The sequence below is a fragment of the Anomaloglossus baeobatrachus genome, chromosome 3, assembly GCF_048569485.1.
Source record: "Anomaloglossus baeobatrachus isolate aAnoBae1 chromosome 3, aAnoBae1.hap1, whole genome shotgun sequence".
Lineage (NCBI taxonomy): Eukaryota > Metazoa > Chordata > Amphibia > Anura > Aromobatidae > Anomaloglossus > Anomaloglossus baeobatrachus.
This window is the reverse complement of record NC_134355.1, coordinates 594,857,989-594,881,017: the sequence shown is the minus strand read 5'-3', so window position 1 is coordinate 594,881,017 and position 23,029 is coordinate 594,857,989. Positions and strand designations below refer to the sequence as shown.

The 23,029-nt window shown below is 47.9% G+C and overlaps 1 protein-coding gene across 5 annotated transcripts in view; it reads left to right on the top strand.

The window, feature by feature from the left end:
* NCK1 (NCK adaptor protein 1) overlaps positions 1-23,029 on the top strand; it is a 164,130-nt gene that overhangs the window by 113,238 nt on the left and 27,863 nt on the right. The window contains exon 1 of one of the 5 annotated variants that reach the window (XM_075341030.1): positions 3,478-3,553. The exons of the other annotated variants lie outside the window; for them this stretch is intronic. Within the exon in view, the coding sequence (XP_075197145.1) occupies positions 3,520-3,553 (34 nt within the window). The 5' untranslated portion in view covers positions 3,478-3,519. Of the gene's footprint in view, positions 1-3,477; positions 3,554-23,029 lie in introns of those variants that run through there. 5 annotated transcript variants of the gene reach the window in all.

Here is a 23,029-nt window from a genome sequence, read left to right as displayed (position 1 = left end):
CCTGTGGCCTGGTCTCCTCTTACCCCCTTCTACTTCTCAAGTTAAGTTTTTCTAAACGTTTGTCATCTATAGTAGCTGCTGGGCTGTCTAATAGGTTGTGCTTCTGACCTCTTCTGGGCCATGTCCTAGGTTACAAAATGCTATTAAATATGCATTGGGGATTATTTCTTTTATTCAATTTTTTTCGTCTTTTTTTTTTTTTTCTCCAAATTCTTCAAAATATAAAAAAGAAATGAGACCCGCTTTCTTCTGTGAACCCCGCATAGACCCGTATGAGGAAGCTGTAATTAGAAGTCCTCTCCTGATGGAGCTGCGCACATGCAGGCGCAACTCTGATTAAGGCCTCCTTCACACTTCCGTATAAAACACACGTGTTTCATGGTCCGTGGTGTAGGGGTGCTTGTGTGTCCGTGTGTTTCATGTGCTGTCCCTGTGCTATCCATGTGACAGCCAGACAGTACACGGACAACATGAGCTGATATACTTCCCTGTCTCTCAAATTGTCTCTCCAGGAAAGGAGACAAACTCTAGAGCCACCTATTGGAAGTAGCAATCCTAAAAGTCATAAGTGGCCTTTTAACAAGCCTTTTCATATGACCTATGATATATGCCAGATCAGAATCCCAATTTGCAGACATTGTGTTTCGGGGTGATTGCCCCTCGTCAGTGCAAAGTGTGGGTAGCTGATCTGGCTTATGAGAAGCTTTGTGGGGATCACGGGGGAAGACTATTCTCCTTACGGAGACCTGACAAACCAGTCTGTCAGTGGTGAGGGGACTTATATACTTTCCCACCACCTTGACAGGTTATGGGGACCGCTTTCCCATACCCCTGTGTCTGGCGCTGCGGTGTCTGGCGCTGCGGTGTCTGGCGCTGCGGTGTCTGGCGCTGCGGTGTCTGGCGCTCCTGTCTCTGGCGGGTCCATGGCGAGTACTGTGAATATGTAATAATCTTACTAAGCAGGCCCTAAAGTAACAGCAGAGCAAGCAGCGCTGGAGACAGGTACCATATTTTCCAGCATATAAGACAAGTTTTTAACCCCTGAAAATCTTCTCAAGAGTTGGGGGTCGTCTTATACAGCGGTGCACGGTGACGTCATGCCTTTACTGCAGTTGTTTACACACAATAAAAGATACTCTCTCACCTCTCCTCCATTCCCGCAGTGCCTCCAGCTGCTTCTTGCAGTCTGCAGGCACATAGACCCCTCCATAATAGCGTCCGATGCACGGAGCGGGCGCTGCAGGATGCTGTCATGGCGTTACTGCAGTTGAATGCTTTAAAGCTCCCCAAAGCATTCAACTTCTGCAGTAAAGTGCACTGACAGCAGCAGCGGGCCCCGTGCACCGGACACGATCATGGAGGGGTCTATGTGCCTCCGGTCCACAAGAAGCACTCCTCCATGATTGCGTCCAATACACAGGGCTGCAGCTGTTGTTAGCACTTTACAGCAGTTGAATGCTTTGTGGCGCTGTAAAGCATTCAACTGCAGTAAAGCCATGGCGACATCCTGCAACAGCCTCTCCGTGCATCGGCCGGACGCTATCAGAGAGGAGTCTGTGTGCCTGCGGACTGCAAGAAAGAGCTAGAGGTACCGCGGGAACGTAGGAGAGGTGTGAATATCTTTTATTAAGTGTAAACCACGGCATAATAGGGGACAAGGTGACCAGTAGGAGGACATCACTAAACAATGTGCTCATTACTGCAGGGGACATTGCTAAACAATGGGCTCATTACTGCAGGGCACATTGCTAAACAATGGGGACATTACTGCAGGGGGCATTACTAAACAATGGGCTCATTACTGCAGGGGACAGTGCTAAACAATGGGGACATTACTGCAGGGGACATTGCTAAACAATGGGGACATTACTGCAGGGGACATTACTAAACAATGGGGACATTACTGCAGGGGACATTGCTAAACAATGGGGACATTACTGCAGGGGACATTGCTAAACAATGGGGACATTACTGCAGGGGACATTACTAAACAATGGGGACATTACTGCAGGGGACATTGCTAAACGATGGGGACATTACTGCAGGGGACATTACTAAACGATGGGGACATTACTGCAGGGGGCATTACTAAACAATGGGCACAATACTCAGGTCTTCTTATACTTGAGTATATAAGATATATCCGAAACTCTATATTTTAACTGGAAAAGTTGGGGGTCGTCTTATACGCCCAGTTGTCTTTTATATGCCGGAAAATACGGTAAGTATAAAAATTCTTTAGTTTTATGTGACCTGGATTTTCTCCGTTTCATTGTCACACTGACAAGTACCGGACATGTTACCATATGGCACACAGACATGCGTGTGTTCCACAAGGACACACTGTCTGTGGGAAAACATGGACATGTGCACAAACCCATTGAATTTAATGGGTTTCTGTGTCAATGTCTCCAGTACGTGTGAAAACGGACGTCACGTACTGGTAACACGGATGTGTGAAAGAGGCCTAAAGTTTGGTTTGGAGTGCAGCACTCCTTCGCCATTCCAATCAAACAACTGTGTGAACTGAAAAAAGAAAAGAAGTAAAAGCCGATGTTCCAGGCGCTGTTACACAATCCAAGTGGAAGTACAAAGTTATTATTTAAAACGCCATGTGTTTCAGGGCTGTCCCGCCTTCATCAGGTGCCCACATGTTCCCTGATGAAGACGGCAGAACGCCATCGAAACGCGTTGTATTTTGCATAATTTTTTACCTCGCCTTGGATTGTGTGACACCGCCTGGAACATCGCCTTTTACTTCCCCTTTTTTTAAATTCTTCAAAAGGGCACTTGTAGTTCACAGATTTAGCACAAAATAAAACATTTTGTTGTGAAATATTTTATTTTTTAAAATAACATTTTCCTCTAAAATGTCACAATATGCAACAAGTTTTCAGGTGCAAACGCTGGGATCGGAGTAGGTTTGCGCCAAAATTAGGTTTGTTTTTTTTTTAAGGTCAAAAGTGATAAATCGGCTGAAAATGTTTGGTAACGCCAGAGCACACCCACATCGAAGAATGGAAAAAAGAAATAAATAATAAACACATTTATAATAGACTGAAAAAGACGCAAAAGTGTAAAAGAAAAACGAGCAAAAAGAAAGGACCGAATGTAACAATGAATCCGAGCAATGTTTTCATTACTATGCATTCCCTACATCCAAACCTTCTCTTGTGGAGTCTCCTTATTGTTGAGCTGCTGTGGATTTCTGTCGTTCTTAAATGTCGGGAATCTTTAAATCCTTTTCAGGTTTCTTGTATTTTTCGATAACTCGTTTTCAGTTTGATTCGCTTAATCTTCTACAATGGGAAGTCTTACACCAGGAAAAGGGGAGGTTCATGTCAGTGATGAATTGGTGTCCTTAGGGTTAAGACCGAGGCAGGAGAGGCTGGAGAATTGTCTGTGTTTCCGTAGGAAGGGCCAGGTCATGTGACTGTTCTCCCCCACCCCAGGGCCAGGACGTTTTCGGCTGTGCTCCAGAGAAGAGCGAGCGTTCAGAGAGGACAGGCGCCCGACAGCATGGATCTGCCAAACTTCTTCAAACACTGGTTCAGTAAGTTGCTCTTGAGATTTATGGACACTTATAACCCGTGGAAAGCCTTCTTCACCGTAGTCCCTCAAGTGCTTTGTGGGTGAGCGGTGTCCTTCATGAAGGCGAAATGCTCTGGGGACAATGTCAGACTATTGCCATTGTTCTGTACAGCAACTAAAGAGTTAAAGGCATTCAGACAGAAACAACTGTTGTTTTCAGCCTATTGTCTTCTATGGGCTACGTGCTGGATGAGCTGTTTAACTCGTTAAGTTACATAGCAACGCAGCTGTTCTAGAACTACAACTCCCAGCGTGTCTGTCGGGGCGGGCTGAGGGGCAATTTTCACAAAAGCTGGGGTTATATGTATTGAAGTGTGTACTTCTAAACCTAGTGAGACGAAAACTGGAGAGGCGATAGCGCAATGGGGTCTAATCCGCGTAAATAGGAGAGACGCTCACCTGGTCAGGGTCGTGTCACACAACCCCAGAGAAAGGCTGCTGCGGACCACAAGGATACAAAGATGCCAAAAAGGAGAAGGAAGGGTTAAAACCTGCGCTGCCTGGACCATGGGAGCTGTATAATGGATGAAGTCTATGACGTGTGTGTATATGTTTGTCTGTGTGTATAAAATGTCGTTTGTCAACAAATTTCACAGCTCGCTTTCAGTCACTGCTTTCTCCTGGGGAAGAAGTGTGAAACTTTGAAACGCGTTGGCACCACACTTTAGCTAAACGAGTCTTTGGCTTCATCCATTTTACAGCACCATTCGTCCAGGCGGTGCAGGTTTTAACCCATTGTTCTCTTCTGGCATCTTTACATCCAAACCTATGTTGTCTCCATCCCATGAGAGGTATTTACTACATACTGCGTATATGATAAAGTGGAGCAGTTACCCATAGCAGCCTGTCAGCTTTCCTGGCTCCACAGTCTTGCGGGCAGCTTTTGTGGTATTGTTATTGGCAACCTGTTTGGTGGGCGACTTTTGTGGCACTGCTTTTTGCAGCTGGTCAGTTGGGTGGCTTCTATGGCACCGCTGTGATCAGGTAGGCATTTTTTGTAGCACCGATATGGGCAAGTCAGTCAGGCGGCTTCTGTGACCCTGCATTAGGCTACCAGTGAGGCAGGCGGCTTCTGTGGCGCTGATGTGGGCTGCCGGTCAGGCTGGCAGGTTCTTTATCATTGATATGGGCTGCTGATCAGGCCTGTGGCTTCTTTGGCACTGATGTCGCCTGCTGGTCAGGCCGGCAGCTTCTTTGGCCCTGATGTGAGCTGCTGGTCAGACCTGCGGCGTCTTTGGCCCTGGTATGGGCCTCCGTTCAGGCCGGTGGCTTCTTTGGCCCTGATATGGGCCTCCGTTCAGGCCGGTGGCTTCTTTGGCACTGATATGGGCCTCCGTTCAGGCTGGTGGCTTCTTTGACCCTGATGTGGGCTCCTGCTTAGGCCGGCGGCTTCTTTGGGACTGTTGTGGGCTGCCGGTCAGGCGGGCTTCTCCTGTGGAACATTTGAGGGCAGTACCTTCTCTTTTCACCTTTTTCACCATAATAAATGGAAAAGGAACAAGAACCCATCTTTAAGGAATGGTTAAAAAATAATTGGGTCCCGAGAGGGTGGTGATAGGCAAAATTAGAAAACCACCCAAAAGCTTAGGCCCCAGCTCGACAGTCGTGCAGTTGATATGAAAGCCATAAGACAAATCCTGCTCTGCTACATCTGCCGAGCACAAGTCTGCGTGATCTGCAGTCATACCGGCACAAGGTGCGGCGCCTCCTCCCAGGTTATTATATGGCAGCACAAGACATTACTACGGCCACACTCCGGTACTTGTAGCCAGACCGGCGACACTTGGAACAACGCTGGGTCACAGGCTCCCGAGATTTTGGCAACTGGTTGTTCACAGGAAGTGAATGTGAAGTTAAACCTCCTTTCAGGATTAGGAGGCACAGGGAAGGGGTTAAGCACGTTTTGCGTCTGTCTTTCGGGATTAAGAGCTTTCTGCTTTTACAGGTCACAGTAATGGAGAGCTGCTACTGGGAAGTTGTACTACGGTAGTATTGTTCAACACCACAGTCTCCACATTTCATGGCAAGTGATAAGATTTACCGTATGATGAACGCTCCCGACTTCTGGGCAGCTTCCGAGAATTTCCTAGTCGGTGACGAGAGTCGTCAGAGCTGGGAGCTGTGGAAACACTGGCCGTGCCAGGCTGAGCTGGGAAGCAGACTGGAATTAATATCGGGAGTTAATGGCGGTTTTGTTTAGTTTTGCTCCCTGTACAGAAATGGAACAAAGTAGTGATGAGGCCGAGCCTGTGTGCATCCAGAGTACACAGGCCGCCCCGGACGAGGACTTATTGGCACTCATTTCTTGACGGATAGCTATTAATCCGGGGCTTACCGGTTTTATGTTCCCTATAAATGAATCACCACTTTCTAACATATTTTGCTTTAATTACTTACCATTTTCCAAAGGATAGTTTGCTGTTAGTGAATGAAAATGCCATGTTTGCATTCCTTTTTTTTTTGTTTGTTTTTTTTTACCAGTGTCATCTTTGGCCCCCTACTCATTAAAAATTGGCCACCTCTTCAAACTGACCTCTGCAAACTTTCCCCCTACGTTCCTACTTCTGTATACTGTCCTTTACCCCATGCTCCCACTTTTTTTTTTTTTTTTTTTTTACTGTGCCCTTTACATTTTCCCCTTCTGCACACTGCCTCCACCATAGTGTTCCCTCCTAAGTCTCTAATTTATCCCCCACCTCCAGTCATGCGTCTCCATTTTGTTTCCCAATGCTGGTGCCACTCTATTCTGTGCCCTCACACTTTCCCCATCTGCACATTGCCTCCACCATAGTGTGCCCTCACACTATCACCCCTCATCTACTATAAAAAGCCACACTTCCATTTCTCCATACTATCCCCACCAGGCTCCTAGTTTTCCATACTGCCCCCCCCCCCACCCTGTCCAAGCTCCTACTTCTCCATATTATGCCCTCCACACTCCCAACCCAAGCTCTGTGCCCCTATCACATTCCTACTTCTCCATACTTTCCCCACCATCCAAGATCCTACGTTTCCATAATATGTAACCTCCCAAGCTCTGTGCCCCCACCACACTCCTACTTATCCATATTATCCCCACCATCCAAGATCCTACGTCTCCATATTATCCACCCACTCATGCTCTGTGTCCCCACCACACTCCTACTTCTCCATACTATCCCCCCTAAGCTACCAAGCTCTCACTTCTCCATAATGTCCTCACCACACTCCTACTTCTCCATACTTTCCCTCCTAGGCTATTACTTATCCATGCTATCCTTGCCACCATGCTCCCTTCTCTATAGTGCCCCCTTCCTACTTCCCCCATCTACACACTGCCTCCACCATACTGGAGCCCTCACAATAACACCCTTCATCTACAATAAAGGCCCCTACAATCTTGGGCTCCGTAGGGCACTTATCTTCGGGCCTCTTGGTGAGGTCAGCAGAATGATGACATCATCGTGCCACTGCGTGCCGGAGCAGAGAGCGGAGGAGTAGGAGTGCCCCTCTGCCCCTGTCCTGGCACTCTTCTGGACAGATCTGCATACAATTGAATGCAGTAAGAAGCCTCTGCTAGGCGACTCTCAGCTGACAGCAGCCCCTCTACATGTATCTGTTGGGGGGTGAGCACAGAAATATAACCAGTAGTAAAGAATGGGAGTTAGTAAGTTGCAAGTAACAGATGAGGGGTTATCTTGGTAACAGGAAACATCTGGTGGCAGCAGGAAAGGAGTACAATGTGGCATCTCTCAGCTGGGACAATGAATGGCCCCTGATTGAGATAGGACTCCATTCTGACATAGATTTCCTCCTCCTGATGTTCGGAGTGTCGGTATGGAGTCATGCTGAAAAAAACCGGGGGCAGCCATTCAAAGTGAGGGGGAAGGAAACACAATTTGTAAACTAAACCACCTCCAGTTTGATGGCTCGGGGATTGCTGGTTACCTAAGCTCAAGTAGGTGGGGGGGGGACACCTCTATGCAGACAGGCTTTATTCCCACCTGTCTTTCATGAGTTTTCTCTGAATATTGCATTTTCAAGTCAATAAAAGGAGTAATTGAAGTTTTATCAGCAGAAAAGTGAGGAGAGAATGTCAGCCGGGACCCAGTTAGGGGCTGTCTCGTGTTCATAAATTATTTAATTTGCAAAGTGGTTTTAAAGGGAACCTGTCATCAGAAATTTCGCCCAAAAGCTAAAAGATTCCCCCTCTGCAGCTCCTGGGCTGCATTCTAGGAAGGTCCCTGTTATTATTGTGCCCCATGTGAGACCAAAATAAAGCCTTTATAAAGTTCTACCTTTTTGTATGCAGCTTCTGTAAATCCGTCACGGGGGCGGGCTCTCTGCCGTCCGTTATTCTGCCTCCTGGTCCTGTATGCCGCCCCCATCGCTCCTTTCCATATCTGATGCCCCGCCCACTGCTCCAGCCATCCCCGCGCATGCCCAGTGCCAGTCTCACAGGACTGAGCAGTTTGACCGCTGGTGACGTGTGCGCAGGCAAGTGATTATGGACGGGGCTGTGATTGTTATCAGCAAGTACCCGGCCATAATCTCTTGAGCGCGCAAACCTCTCCAGCGTCACACTGTGCTCAGTGTAGATGCTAGACTGTATGGGCTGCTTCCAGGGATGACGTCCCTTTGTCATGTGATAGTATTTCGAACACGCCCCTATCACATGACAAAGGGACGTCATCCCTGGAAGCAGCCCATACAGTCTAGCATCTACACTGAGCTCAGTGTGACCGCTGGAGAGGTTTGCGCGCTCAAGAGATTATGGCCGGGTACTTGCTGATAACAGTCACAGTCCCGTCCATAATCACTTGCCTGCGCACACGTCACCAGCGGTCACAGTGCTCAGTCCTGTGAGACTGGCACTGGGCATGCGCGGGGATGGCTGGAGCAGTGGGCGGTGCATCAGATATGGAAAGGAGCGATGGGGGCGGCATACAGGACCAGGAGGCAGAATAACGGACGGCAGAGAGCCCGCCCCCGTGACGGATTTACAGAAGCTGCATACAAAAAGGTAGAACTTTATAAAGGCTTTATTTTGGTCTCACATGGGGCACAATAATAACAGGGACCTTCCTAGAATGCAGCCCAGGAGCTGCAGAGGGGGAATCTTTTAGCTTTTGGGCGAAATTTCTGATGACAGGTTCCCTTTAAGAACATAAGAACAAGCAATGTTTGCAATTGGCTGTGTATTAAAAATCCTCTGTTCTTAAGAACAGAATATTTAATTACATAGGCTACGAGAAATATACTATATTACCGGCTACCTGTGCAGTATGCACTTTCCTGGTCAAATAGCGCAAGGGCTTCTCAGTCGCTGACCCAGGGCTTCTCAGTCGCTGACCCGGGGCCTGTTCGCCGCACAGGCCCCCGGGGCAAAGCTTGCTCTGCTAGTGGCATTGCATGGTATACAGTTCAGGCTAATGACTCAGTCATGACACCGTCCAGAGCTATAAAAATCAAAAATCAAATCTTTATTTTTATATAGCGCTAACATATTCCGCAGCGCTTTACATACATCAGGAACACTGTCCCCATTGGGGCTCACAATCTAAAGTCCCTATCTGTATGTCTTTCGAGTGTGGGAGGAAACCGGAGAACCCGGAGGAAACCCACGCAAACACGGGGAGAACATACAAACTCCTTGCAGATGGTGTCCTTGGTGGGATTTGAACCCAGGACCCCAGCGCTGCAAGACTGCAGTGCTAACCACTGAGCCACCGTGCCACCCTATCAGTTATCAGTTTTCTGTAGCACCCCACCTCTTGGCAACCTGCGATCTTAGAATTGGTGTTCTTCTAAAGAACAAACCTGACAAAACTGCTTAAAGGAAATTTATGTGGCCTTCTGCCCCTTTTTCAGTAGAGATCGCTCTGTAAACCACAAGCAAGAGCGTGAATCTTGTGATAATGCTGACTTAATGTTGTCAATATCCCCTTTGAACACGTGTTCACAAGTGTGATTACCATGTTTGTTTTTTATTAGTTCCTGAGAGTTTCCCGAAACCATGTAAACATGACGCGCTTACAGCATTTTATGAAAATGGTGGCAAAAAAACGCATTAGCAATGCATTGTATGAACACAGCCTAAGGCTAGGCCTACACTACGACAAGAAAATCATGATTGCTTCAAATGATTATCCAAAGGGTTACCATGAGACCATGGTAAAAAATGCAAACTTGTTTAATTTTGGTTGCTAGTTGCAATCGACTTTGTCTCCAGGCACACACATATAAGCTCCAAGTTCTAAATGGGTAATCCTTTTTGTTGCTCAACACTTGTTCGTCTTACATAGTGGTTAGCTTAAAGGGAATCTGTCAGCATGATTTTGCTGCCTCATCTGAGAGCAGCATAATGTAGGCAAAGAAGGCTCTGAGTTCAACGATCTATCACTTAGATTACTGGCCACAGCTGTTTTGACACGAGCCAAGATTTTAAATTTCACGTGTAGCAGAGCTGAGAGCTGTCCCCGCCCACATCAGGCTTTCAGTGTACATTTCCATAGACAGAAGCTGCTAATCACAAAAAGGGGCAGAGTGACTAGAGCTCATGCACTGCTGAGACCCACTAATGATAAAGCTAAGAGGCTTAAACTAACATTGCAGGTAAACAAAAACAGACTTTGAGATAAGAGACGCGGGGCTGAATTCTCTGTTTTAGCTTTTGCAGCATGCTGTCTTCATATTACATAGCAGAAACCTTCTGACTGATTCCATTTAACTCTCACAATCCTTGATATTCTCAGTTTGCAGAGTGAAGATATATTTTAGGAAACAGCAGGAGAGGCGTTATCCTGGTGATATGCGTGTTTGCACCGTGTAAGGAGAACAGTTCTGTTATCCATTACATGTGGAAGTCGTCGAGATCCTCTGATTTTGGGGGGAGTCCGGAGGAATAGATATATCTGTGGTGTGTAGGTACACTTGGCGTGTGGATTAGTTCTGTAATTAGTTCTGCTTGTGTTCTCCACCACTTTTGGATTGTTAGAATATATTTGACCTGTGAAATGAAATGGGGTTTTTTTTTTTTTTTTTTTTTTTATATATTCAGACAAAACGAGGGCTGGTCGTTCTCAAATCTTTACTCATATCCACACGCTTATTTGCTAAAAATTAAACTTTGCACAGCGGCCCAGGTCAGGGGAGTGGGGAGGGGCTCATAGCCCCTACCTTTTTGTGTGGTGGACATGTCTTCAAGCGAAGTATCCCATTCTTGGCACTTCAGTTAAGATTCCTTCATATTCCTTACTGACCTTTTTGAAGGTGTCCAGGACAAGACCTGAAACTAATCAGATTTTTAGACTTATTTATGACTTTTGATTTTGTTTTTAGTCTTGATCCCCAGTCTGGCCTATAAATCCTGTCTGAATGATATTAGCAGATGTGCTAGGGGCATTTGTGATTTCATCCTGCGGCGAAATAACCGGATTGACCGCTTTCAGGTGACCCTTTTTGAATTCAGCGTTTCGGGGCATTTTTAGGTAACGCTGATGAGATCCTCTCCAAGATAACTGCAGAGCTTTATTCACAAGGGCATAATGGATTGCAGTGCTGACCTTGCAAAATGCAGATCACTGGCCCCTTGTAATCTGGTTTCCATGATCCAAATCAATTTTGACAAATGGTTTTTCCACTATTACTGTCTTCCAAATACAGTTGGCTAACTTGGGTGGATGCTGGCATTGTCTACATTTACTATGCAGCTATGTATTCTACCATTTGCTATTATGTAAAAAACGTCTAAATGTGTGCCTTGTATGCCTATATTTATGAAGACCTATAAAAGAGATGATTCCCATTAAAATCCTTTGGCGAGCTATGGAAATCACATGCCTGTGTATTTCTTTAATTCTCACCAGCACCGTAGAATGGATCCCAGAAACTTTTAATTGAAGTGAGAATTACTTCAACACTTTGTAAAACTTAAAATTAATCACAAAGTATTAAAATTCCCCCCCAAAAAATAAAAAAAAATAAATGACAAAGCAGCAGTATTTACCTGCCAAGATCACAGAAACTAATGCACTGCAGGGCACAGCGGTCCCTTGATAAAGGCAACAGGTGCAAATACGGATGAGACGCCACTCACAATCTGCCAGTTCATGGAGGGGGTCATTGCTTAATATTAAAATTACACACAAATAGGGGTTGTATACAATATAGGTCCCATGTACAGCCCATTATTGATGCCCATACTATTTTAGATTAGGCAGGCAGCCCAGCACTATACAAGTACACCCCACTGTGCAGACTGTGCAACCCACATCACTGCCAGCATGCCGCCACAGGACTCATAAATGCATTTATGGATGATAGGTGGAGAATATGAACTTGAGAATTGCCATATGACACATGGTGCCACATGATTGACATCCTGCCCGGCACAGCTAGCGCTGACTGACCTGGAATGCCAACTAAGGCAGAATGAGTGTTCCAACGGCAAGACCGGGACTAGTCCTGCTACAGCCCTGCCCACAGGACTACAGCGATCGCCACACGATGATTTTAGAAGTTTGGTTTCTCCTGTAATCTCTGGTTTGATTTCTACATGAGATGAAAGGTATTTCTGCTCCTGTAGCTTGTTGGCAGCTTTGCAATTTTTTTTTTCTTCTCTATTTTAAATGACCCGTCCCGATTTCTAGGATTTCAGATAATGGATCCTTTTATATATTACAGAGGCCGCTGCACTCATCAGCTGCATCCAGCTTTTTGGCTTTGTTCCCATTCATTTGAAAAGGAATTGTAATGTCAGACAGGGCCTATGGACAGAAGGGCACTTTCATTTAACCCTTGTAATATGGGCTCACAACCAAAGCCCCTAGGATGGACTATAGATCTATTTTTCCTATCGATCCTTCTTTGTCTATTCACTAAAGAATGGAAAAACTCTAATTTAAAAAAAAAAAAAGTGAATATTTGTATTTATTCCAAGGCAGTGTGCTGGCAATGAGCTTTTCAGTATCTTATCCATCTCTATCTCTCTATATATCTCTCTAGCCATCTCTATCCTATATCTACCTATATCTAGCTATCAGTCTATATTATATGTATTCATTCATCTATCATTGTTCTGTCGGCTGTCCGTCCGTTCTGTCCTGCCGTCCGTCCGTTCTGTCCTGCCGTCCGTCCGTTCTGTCCTGCCGACCGTCCGTTCTGTCCTGCCGTCCGTCCGTTCTGTCCTGCCGACCGTCCGTTCTGTCCTGCCGACCGTCCGTTCTGTCCTGCCGTCCGTCCGTTCTGTCCTGCCGTCCGTCCGTTCTGTCCTGCCGCCCGGCCCTCCGTTCTGTCCTGCCGCCCGGCCCTCCGTTCTGTCCTGCCGCCCGGCCCTCCGTTCTGTCCTGCCGCCCGGCCCTCCGTTCTGTCCTGCCGCCCGGCCCTCCGTTCTGTCCTGCCGCCCGGCCCTCCGTTCTGTCCTGCCGCCCGGCCCTCCGTTCTGTCCTGCCGCCCGGCCCTCCGTTCTGTCCTGCCGTCCGGCCCTCCGTTCTGTCCTGCCGTCCGGCCCTCCGTTCTGTCCTGCCGTCCGGCCCTCCGTTCTGTCCTGCCGTCCGGCCCTCCGTTCTGTCCTGCCGTCCGGCCCTCCGTTCTGTCCTGCCGTCCGGCCCTCCGTTCTGTCCTGCCGTCCGGCCCTCCGTTCTGTCCTGCCGTCCGGCCCTCCGTTCTGTCCTGCCGTCCGGCCCTCCGTTCTGTCCTGCCGTCCGGCCCTCCGTTCTGTCCTGCCGTCCGGCCCTCCGTTCTGTCCTGCCGTCCGGCCCTCCGTTCTGTCCTGCCGTCCGGCCCTCCGTTCTGTCCTGCCGTCCGGCCCTCCGTTCTGTCCTGCCGTCCGGCCCTCCGTTCTGTCCTGCCGTCCGGCCCTCCGTTCTGTCCTGCCGTCCGGCCCTCCGTTCTGTCCTGCCGTCCGGCCCTCCGTTCTGTCCTGCCGTCCGGCCCTCCGTTCTGTCCTGCCGTCCGGCCCTCCGTTCTGTCCTGCCGTCCGGCCCTCCGTTCTGTCCTGCCGTCCGGCCCTCCGTTCTGTCCTGCCGTCCGGCCCTCCGTTCTGTCCTGCCGTCCGGCCCTCCGTTCTGTCCTGCCGTCCGGCCCTCCGTTCTGTCCTGCCGTCCGGCCCTCCGTTCTGTCCTGCCGTCCGGCCCTCCGTTCTGTCCTGCCGTCCGGCCCTCCGTTCTGTCCTGCCGTCCGGCCCTCCGTTCTGTCCTGCCGCCCGGCCCTCCGTTCTGTCCTGCCGCCCGGCCCTCCGTTCTGTCCTGCCGCCCGGCCCTCCGTTCTGTCCTGCCGCCCGGCCCTCCGTTCTGTCCTGCCGCCCGGCCCTCCGTTCTGTCCTGCCGCCCGGCCCTCCGTTCTGTCCTGCCGCCCGGCCCTCCGTTCTGTCCTGCCGCCCGGCCCTCCGTTCTGTCCTGCCGCCCGGCCCTCCGTTCTGTCCTGCCGCCCGGCCCTCCGTTCTGTCCTGCCGCCCGGCCCTCCGTTCTGTCCTGCCGCCCGGCCCTCCGTTCTGTCCTGCCGCCCGGCCCTCCGTTCTGTCCTGCCGCCCGGCCCTCCGTTCTGTCCTGCCGCCCGGCCCTCCGTTCTGTCCTGCCGCCCGGCCCTCCGTTCTGTCCTGCCGCCCGGCCCTCCGTTCTGTCCTGCCGCCCGGCCCTCCGTTCTGTCCTGCCGCCCGGCCCTCCGTTCTGTCCTGCCGCCCGGCCCTCCGTTCTGTCCTGCCGCCCGGCCCTCCGTTCTGTCCTGCCGCCCGGCCCTCCGTTCTGTCCTGCCGCCCGGCCCTCCGTTCTGTCCTGCCGCCCGGCCCTCCGTTCTGTCCTGCCGCCCGGCCCTCCGTTCTGTCCTGCCGCCCGGCCCTCCGTTCTGTCCTGCCGCCCGGCCCTCCGTTCTGTCCTGCCGCCCGGCCCTCCGTTCTGTCCTGCCGCCCGGCCCTCCGTTCTGTCCTGCCGCCCGGCCCTCCGTTCTGTCCTGCCGCCCGGCCCTCCGTTCTGTCCTGCCGCCCGGCCCTCCGTTCTGTCCTGCCGCCCGGCCCTCCGTTCTGTCCTGCCGCCCGGCCCTCCGTTCTGTCCTGCCGCCCGGCCCTCCGTTCTGTCCTGCCGCCCGGCCCTCCGTTCTGTCCTGCCGCCCGGCCCTCCGTTCTGTCCTGCCGCCCGGCCCTCCGTTCTGTCCTGCCGCCCGGCCCTCCGTTCTGTCCTGCCGCCCGGCCCTCCGTTGTGTCCTGCCGCCCGGCCCTCCGTTGTGTCCTGCCGCCCGGCCCTCCGTTGTGTCCTGCCGCCCGGCCCTCCGTTGTGTCCTGCCGCCCGGCCCTCCGTTCTGTCCTGCCGCCCGGCCCTCCGTTCTGTCCTGCCGCCCGGCCCTCCGTTCTGTCCTGCCGCCCGGCCCTCCGTTCTGTCCTGCCGCCCGGCCCTCCGTTCTGTCCTGCCGCCCGGCCCTCCGTTCTGTCCTGCCGCCCGCCCCTCCGTTCTGTCCTGCCGCCCGCCCCTCCGTTCTGTCCTGCCGCCCGCCCCTCCGTTCTGTCCTGCCGCCCGCCCCTCCGTTCTGTCCTGCCGCCCGCCCCTCCGTTCTGTTCTGCCGCCCGCCCCTCCGTTCTGTTCTGCCGCCCGCCCCTCCGTTCTGTTCTGCCGCCCGCCCCTCCGTTCTGTTCTGCCGCCCGCCCCTCCGTTCGTTCTATCATCTGTTCGTTCTATTCTCCAGATGTCCAGATTTTACATACATAACCCCTCCACAACATTTTTCCTTTGGCTTTGTAGAGTGTTCACCCGGTGTCAGCATACTGTGGAAAGGACATGAGAAGTTCCTGCCCTTCTAATCCCCAATGCTGGGAGCCCAGGGTCACGTCTTCTCCGCCTACAGCACAAATGGAACATTGAAGATTCCCATAATCAAATCTTGATTTAGGAAAACCTCTTAATGTCAACCTCGGCTGCAGACACGACATGGTAATGTCTTCTGGGGAATGTCCCCGGCCCCCTGAATGCGGCGTCTCCTTACAGCCGTCCTTTGTCGTCTGCTGCCATTACAATTTGTAAATTCATGGCGAATGGTTGCTTGGCCGTTGGACCCCGGTAGTGAGGAGTTTTTCTTTATGCTATGGATAGGAGACTTCTTCCAATCTTGGTGCAAACTCTTTAACTCTAATCCCATCTGTTAAGCTCCTTATTATTGACGGAGGTAACTAAGTATTTCGGCAGATGGAGGGGGCTCCTTTCAACCCATGACCTCACAACACATTTGCTAAGTGGTGATGGGTGCCATTGGCATCCGGCGCTGTAATGAAGCCCCCCCAGTTCTTCCATCTTTTTAGACCCTGCTAGAAGATTGCAGGACACTTTTATATGAAAATCCTCCATAAACACAAAATACTGTACATATAATTTGGTTTTGGCACAAACAAACCAATATAGTTATAGATTTGATGTGTATGAATCTATACAAGACAAAAAGGCAGACTTGCTGTTTTCCTGTGAATACTCCCCCCTCCCCCACTATACATTTCCAGTTTTTCCAATATGTTCTATGAAACATAGCTAACGCTGCTTTCACACATCCGGTTTTTGCTGAGCGGCACAATACGGCGCTTTGCAGAAAAAACGCAACAGTTTTTAGTTGGGGTTTTTTTTCGCCGGTTGTGTTTTTCCCGCATAGACTTGCATTAGCGCAGTGTTGTGCTGCATGGCCTTGCGTTACGATTTAGCCCATGCGGCGTCCAGATGAAACGTTGCCTGGCACGTTTTTTTGTGCGGCGAAAAAAAAACGCATCGCGCTGGATCCGGCGCAATGCGGCGCGATTTACAATGCAAGCCTGTGGGTGCTGTATGCGGCGTCCTGCGGCAAAAACCGTATCCGGCGGCCGGATCCAGTTTTTTGCACTGCGCATGCTCAGCAAGCCGCATCCATCAAAAAACGGACGGGCCGCATGGAAAAACTTATGCAACGGATCCGGTCTTTTTGCCGCATCCGTTGCATAGGTTTTTGAGCCGGATTGAGCCGCACTGCAAAAACCGGATGTGTGAAAGCAGCCTAAGGGGTTAATATAAGTGATGAGGCCTGTACAAACCTCAAATGGCTAACCTGATTAACGCCCCATCTAGTAATAATTTACCTCTTGCAGGTCCTGGGGCGGAGGGGGTTGCGGAGGGTTTACGGTTTATGTACATCCTCAGGTTTCATACTAAAGCCGTAACCCTTTCCTTGAAGTTTTTCTGCTTTCCTCCAATGACTAAATATAAAGCCAGGGCTGGATACAAAGCACAAAATATGGAAAGCGATCTACAACCGCTGCCTTCAGATCACTCCTGATTTTCGCCTGGGTAACAAAATAAAAGTCAATTAAATATAAAATAAGTTAAATCTCAACAAAGCACAGATTAGGGCTAATCCCTGGTGCCCAAACATTGTGAAATCTAAGCCCAACTCATCAAAGTAATGTCACCAGAATTTGTGTTAATTGCTTTGAAAAATGTACAAAATTGTGAAAAAATGTAGCATTTTTAAGCCAATTTCTTCCAGATCTACCTAAATGATCTGTACTGGGGCGTGACACCACCGCTCGTCTAATTCATGACAAGCATTGGTATTTCTTATGTTGGCAATCTACCGTAACTCCAGTCCATTACTGGAGTAAGATTTGCAGCAAAGCGCACACCACATGCTCCTGATTTTAATGTTTCCTCTTACGTGCCATGATAGCCTTGTAGTTTTCACACTGCCTATTATTTTTAATTTTAGACTACTATATCCCAATTTTCTCATTGATTAGGTGAACTATTCTCTGGATTTAATCGTTATCTGCTCGTGCCGTTTAACCCCTTGAATGGCGCTGTCAATATGTGACCGCGCCGTTATAACTGCATCGGCGGTAAACATTTTACTTTCTGGCCGATACCGGAAGTCACGTGATGTGATCACACGACTTCCGGTGGTTGTCATGGTAGCACAGGGTCATGTGATGACTCCTGTAGATCACATGAATTACTTTCGGCTTCACTCAGCCCAAGCCGAATGAAGCAGAAAATGAGCGCATCTGCTGTTTACAGCTGTGTAGCTGTGATCAGCAGATGTGGCAGAGCGATCGGATTGTTAATCTATATAGCCCCCTAGGAGGACTAGTAAAATAAAAAAGTAAAGTTTTTTAAAAAATTAATAGAAAAAACAAAGCCTAAAAGTTCAAATCACCCCCCTTTCGCCCCAATGAACATTAAAGGGTTGAAAAAAATAAAAAATATACACTCATTTGGTATTAACGCGTTCAGAAACGCCCGATCTATCAAAATATAAAATCAATTAATCTGATCAGTAAACGGCGTAGCAGCAAAAAAATTCCAAACACCAAAATTGTGTTTTGGTCGCCACAAATTTTGCGCAAAATGCAATAACAGGCGATCAGAACGTAGCATCTGCGCAAAAATGGTACCATTAAAAACGTCAGCTCGAGATGCAAAAAATAAGCAGTCACTGAGCCTCAGATCCCAAAAAAATGAGAACGCTATGGGTCATAGAATATGGCGTAATACGTGCGCCACTTTTTTTTCCGGACAAACTTCTGATTTTTTTTAACCCGTTATATTAAAGTTAACCTATACATGTTTGGTGTCAACAAACTCGCACTGACCTGAGGCATCGCACCCACACATCAGTTTTACCATAGAGTGAACACAGTGAATAAAATATCTCAAAAACAATAGGTCTATCGCACTTGTTTTGCAATTTTTCTGCATTTGGAATTTTGTTTGCAGTTTTCCAGTACACTATATGCTAAAACTGATGATTTCATTTAAAAGTACAGCTCGTTCTGCAAAAAATGAGCCCTCACATGACCATATTGACTGAAAAATAAAAAAAGTTACGTCTCTCGGAAGAATGGCGAAAAAAAACAACGAAAAGCGAAAAAATCGACCGTCATGAAGGGGTTAATGAGCCTTTTACGATCAAGGCAAAGGTGATTGAGGAAGAGGGTTACTGGGGAAGCTGTGACATCCCATATCCTGAATGGTGGGTCCTGTGTATAGAGGTGTTACCTTTCGCTATAATCCAGCCTGTATTGCTAATGATGATATAAAAAACAAGTGAAAAAGAGAAAAGGCATTAACCTTGAATACTAGAGTTCTTCCAATTCCAAAATCTGAATAAAAACTATTTTCTTAGAAATAAAGCTTGCAGATTTGGTGCAGAAAAGTCAATTCTTTGTGCGTTTTTCAGCCCTTCCACCCATTTACTTCATTATATATATAAAAAAAAACACACGGCAGGCAAAAAACGCACCAAAAACGCACGCATTTTTCTGCCAGAAGGTGCAGATTTAATGCAGAAAATGTCTGCACCAAATACTCAGCACGCGCACATAGACTAGTTGCAGGAGGCCTGGTAGCCAGTGTAAGAATTGCAAGATGTTTTAAGGGGTTTTTTTTTGGGGGGGGGGGGGGTGGTCTTGGTTGAGATAGATGGTATGGAAAATTTAGAGGGGAAAAACAAAAGCAAGTGATTAGTTTTCGAATGTCATGTTGGCTTTAAAGTGAATCTGTCAGCAGGTTTTTGCTGTTCCATCTGGCAGCAGCATGATGTAGGCAAAGAGACCTTGACTTCAATGTTGTGTCACTTAGATTACTGGGTGCAATCATTCTGACAGTTCTTAGATTTAGCAATGCAGTGGAGCTGAGAAAGCTGCCACCGCCCACAACAGGCTCTCTATGTACAATGTCTATAGACAGTGAGTTGCTTATCAGTGGAATGGATGTGTTGGACTAGTGTCTGGGCAGTGATTACCCCAGGTGATAAAACCTTCACTACAAGTAAACCCCCATCATGTAGGCTAATAAATGACACATCGTTGAACTCTCTCAGCCCCTACACCATTTTGTCTTCAGATTACATAGGAAAATCCTGCTGACAGATTCCCTTTTAAGGGCTTATCCAAAAGTATAAGGCCTAAGCCACACGACATGAAAATTGGACCGAGTGCAATGCGATAAAACATTGCATCCACTCGGACCAATATTAACCTATGTCCGAGCACCCATGAGTGATTATTTTCTCGGCCCCAATCGGATCGCATGCTGCGGTTGTAATGCAAGGCTTTTTCTCTCGCACCCATTCAAGTCTATGGGGCGAGAGAAAGATCGCACTGCACTCGTGGTACACTGGTGTATCGCGAGTGCAGGGCGAGAATGGCAATAGCCGGCTACGGAAGAGAGGGAGATAAATCCCTCCTGCGCCTCCTCAGAGCCGGCCCACCCCCCGCAGCTGAGGTCCGATCGCATGATCAGACCTCAGTCGCAGTGACACTCGCATAACACTCGGCACCTGCTGTGCTGCCAGCGCGAGCCTAGTGTCATACGAGGATCGCATTAGTCCCTGTGTGGCCCCGGCCTTAAATGATGGGAAAAATTGCTGCATTTTCCTTTTTATTGCTGCAGTGATTTTGGGACCTCAGTCAGTTTATAATGAGGTGTAGTAATTGGGGTTAAAATAATCTGTATTTTTCTGAGCAGAACAAGGTTGTAATGTAATTAAGGTGATAATCCCGTGTGTAGCTGTAAATCCACTGCATTGTAAATCCTGATGTACAGAGTGGGGTTAGAGGATTGCAGCAGGATGCCCCTGTGCACAACAGGAAGAAGACATTAAAGTCTCCGGATGGAATGTCTGATGATTCCAGCAGCCAAATGTTCAACAGCTGAAACGCATCCGGCCTCAAAACCTCCGAGCCAGGATCTCCAGTGTGACTACCAACATGAAGAGCGCCGCTGAGCGTCTTGTCAGCACACGCCAGGGAGCGGCGCGGCACGTTCTCGAAGCCGTACTGTCTGTGGTTACAGAGGTGGCCTATATCTAGCAATATGCTGAGCTTGAGCCCGGGAAGGGCACTGCCTAAGGTGCATGTATAACCTTCCCTTATGGATGGGGCTCACACTCCCATAATCTTACTAGTGATTTTAATACTGACAGGCTCAGGTTTTGAAGTATAAAAATATTAGTGTTATGCTAGCTGGAAACATTCCTATAAATCATTGGAGGAGATGTGTGTGTGTGTGTGTGTGTGTGTGTGTGTGTGTGTGTATATATATAATATATATATATAATATATACACATACACACACATATATATAATATATATATATATTATATATATACACACATATACATATACACACATATACATACACATATATATATATATATATATATATATATATATATATGCGCCCAACAATGTAGAAATGTGTGTATATGTGTGTATATATATATATATATATATATATATATATATATATATATATATATATATATATATATATATATATATATATATATATATATATAATATATATATAAATAATATATATATAAATATAATATAATGGCCTCCTCTTGCCTCTTTCACGGAGATTGACATTCTGGTTCTCCGGTTTCCAAGATGGCCACTAGGGTGGAAGGCAGCAGTAAAAATGCATTTATACCGTAATATAATTGTGAATGAGGGTTGTTAACACCACTCATTTAATGACTTTATTGTGGTATGAACAGGCTGACAATCACCCCATCAAAGAGGGAAAAGAACATCCTTCTCAGCATTGTACTGTGTAAACCGGGCTCTTTGAGAACTAAGGCAGCCAATCTGCCCTGAGCGATCTAGTATATACTGTGTTTTAACGTAACTGCATGTGTTCTGCGTCCCCTGCATAATCTCTGAAGATTATGCAGGAGACGTGCGCACGTGGCGTATTAGAGCGCAGCGATTCGGCTGCTGCCCGAAGCGTGCGTTCTAAGTAGTGACATGTCGCTTCTTTCCTGCGCTCTCATGCATCCCCCGCTCTGTCTATGGGAGGGGCTGCAGTCAGAGCGCATGAAATCGGCTTTTTTTTTTCATTACGGACTGTTTCTGCAGCGATTTGAAGCACACGTGTGCTGTTCAAATCGCTGCAGAAATATCTGCAGGGCAGAACGCTACGTGCGCACATAGCCTAACACGTTTGTGTATTTATAATTATTATTTATCTGTTCTATCTATATACACACACCTGCCGGTTTCCTCTTCAGCTTTTGACTTCTGCAAATAAGAGACCTTTTTGTAACAACCTAGTTGCATGACGTGATCTCTCAAAGGTCCTGAAACACTATTATCATCAGGATATAAACTTTGGGGATCCTATTTGATTTGGGGCCCTGTGAAATTGCCCAGTGTGCTCTCCCTTCCCCCTGTTGCCAGTTCTGTATACCGTTAGTCTCCCGGTCAGTTCTTTAGACTCCTGCAATTAAGGGACCTTTGATTACATCATGTCACATGACTGTGAAGTCACCAAAGGTCCTTAAACAATCTTAACCTTGGAATACAACCGCTGGAGATCCCTAAGAGAGTGGGGCCTGAGAAAGTGCACAGTTTGGCTCCTAAACATCCCCCTAACACTGGCCCTGACTATAACTGGGGTTATATAGGGGAATAATGAAAAGCAGAGCTGCTACGGGAATACTAGACTGGAAAATACAAAGGACTATCTGAAAAAAGTGAAAAACATGAAAATGGCATGTGCATAACTGCTATGAATAATAGGAATGAGAGATGTTTAGCCATTGTATTGATCAATGCAAAGGAGCCCCAAAAACAAACGCCATGGTAATCTCTATTTTTGGGGTCCCTAACCTATGTATAACTGCAGGTGAGGTTACACATAGGTTAGGGACCCCAAAAATAGAGATTACCTTGGTGTTTGGTTTTGGGGCTCCTTTGCATTGATCAATACAATGGCTAAACACCTCTCATTCCTATTCATAGCAGATATGCACCGTCCATTTTCATGTTTTTCACTTTTTTCAGATAGTCCATTGTATTTTTCAGTCTAGCATTCCCGTAGCAGTTCTGCTTTTCATTATTCCCCTATACATTGACTGGTGTGCAACTCTTTATCCTATTGTTTACAAAAATAATTTGACCGGTGTTGCTTCGATGATTTTTTTTTTTTTTTTTTTTTTTGAGATCACCATACACATTAAGGCTGCTTTCACACTACGTTTTTTAACATGCGTCATGAACGTTTTTTTGCTGTAAAAGCGGATCCTGTTTTTACAGCAAAAAAAACGCATGCAAACTCATGTTATTTTGCTGGATCTTGTCACTTTAAGTTTATGGGCGGGCATTGGAGTCATGTGATCGGGAGTTAGGGGAACTGAACGTGATAGACTGGGAGCCGGCATCTGACAGCTGCGGAGGCTCGTAACCAAGGTAAACATTGGGTAACTTGCTTGGATACACGATATTTACGTTGGTTACGAGCATCCGCAGCTGCTAGGAGCCGGGCTCCCTGCACACGTAACCAACGTAAACATCGGGTAACTAAGAAGCGCTTTGCTTGGTTACCCGATATTTATCTTGGTTACGAGTGTCCGCAGCTCTCAGGCGGGAGAGAGGGAGGGGGAGAGAGAGAGAGAGAGAGAGAGAGGGGGAGAGAGACAGAGAGGGGGAGAGAGAGACTGATCACGCGAGGC